Source organism: Seriola lalandi, unplaced genomic scaffold, assembly GCF_002814215.2.
Source record: "Seriola lalandi dorsalis isolate HSWRI2012SDOR001 ecotype SW California unplaced genomic scaffold, Sedor1 jcf7180002013687, whole genome shotgun sequence".
NCBI classification, from domain to species: Eukaryota; Metazoa; Chordata; class Actinopteri; order Carangiformes; family Carangidae; genus Seriola; species Seriola lalandi.
The window spans coordinates 1-639 of NW_019484339.1; the positions used below are offsets into that span (position 1 = coordinate 1).

At 39.6% G+C, this 639-nt stretch overlaps 1 protein-coding gene across 1 annotated transcript; it reads right to left on the bottom strand.

Moving 5' to 3' along the window:
• Nucleotides 1-6: 6 nt before the first annotated feature.
• LOC147819935 (olfactory receptor 4E1-like) lies at nt 7-399 on the bottom strand (the record flags this gene model as incomplete). Its single annotated transcript, XM_087179833.1, has 1 exon — nt 7-399. A coding segment is annotated over exon 1 (393 nt), but the record flags the coding sequence as incomplete, so codon positions are not given.
• Between the last annotated feature and the right edge of the window lie 240 nt (nt 400-639).

The following is a 639-nucleotide window of genomic DNA, read 5'->3' on the forward strand; positions in this document are numbered from 1 at the left end:
GTAACGCAGGGGATTGCAGATGGCCACATATCTGTCAAAGGCCATAATCATGAGCACAGTGTGTGAAGTGGTGCCGAACATGTGTGTGGTGAAAGCCTGGACCACACACTCGTAATAACTGATGAGGCGTTCAGAGGGAGGCAGCAAGATATCTGACAGCAGCCGGGGCACCATAATCGAATTCCCAACAATGTCATTGACTGGCAGGTTGCAAAACAGGAGATACATCGGCTGGTGAAGGTTCTTGTCAATGAAAACCAGAACTACAATGCCAACATTAACTAATATGATAAGTAGGTAGGAGAAAAAGAAAAAGAAAAAGACAGGGTACACAGAAACCTGTGTGACTTTTAACCCCTCCAGCTGCAGGGTGAAGCTGTTGAATGTGTAGTTTTCCATCAACCTGAAACAAAAGAAACAAAAGGTTTAATCCTCATTTTTCACGTTTCATTTGGATAATATCAGTGACTAATTACATCTTCTATGATAGAGGTTTTTGCAAAATGTAAACGTAAGAAAGAGTTTAAGAAAATAGTTCAAAATCATTCAAACCTGAAGAGCATTTGCTGCCTGGCTTTGAAACTGTTCAGTGATTAAATATCAGTATATATCAAAGGATTGAAATATTACCTTTTGTTT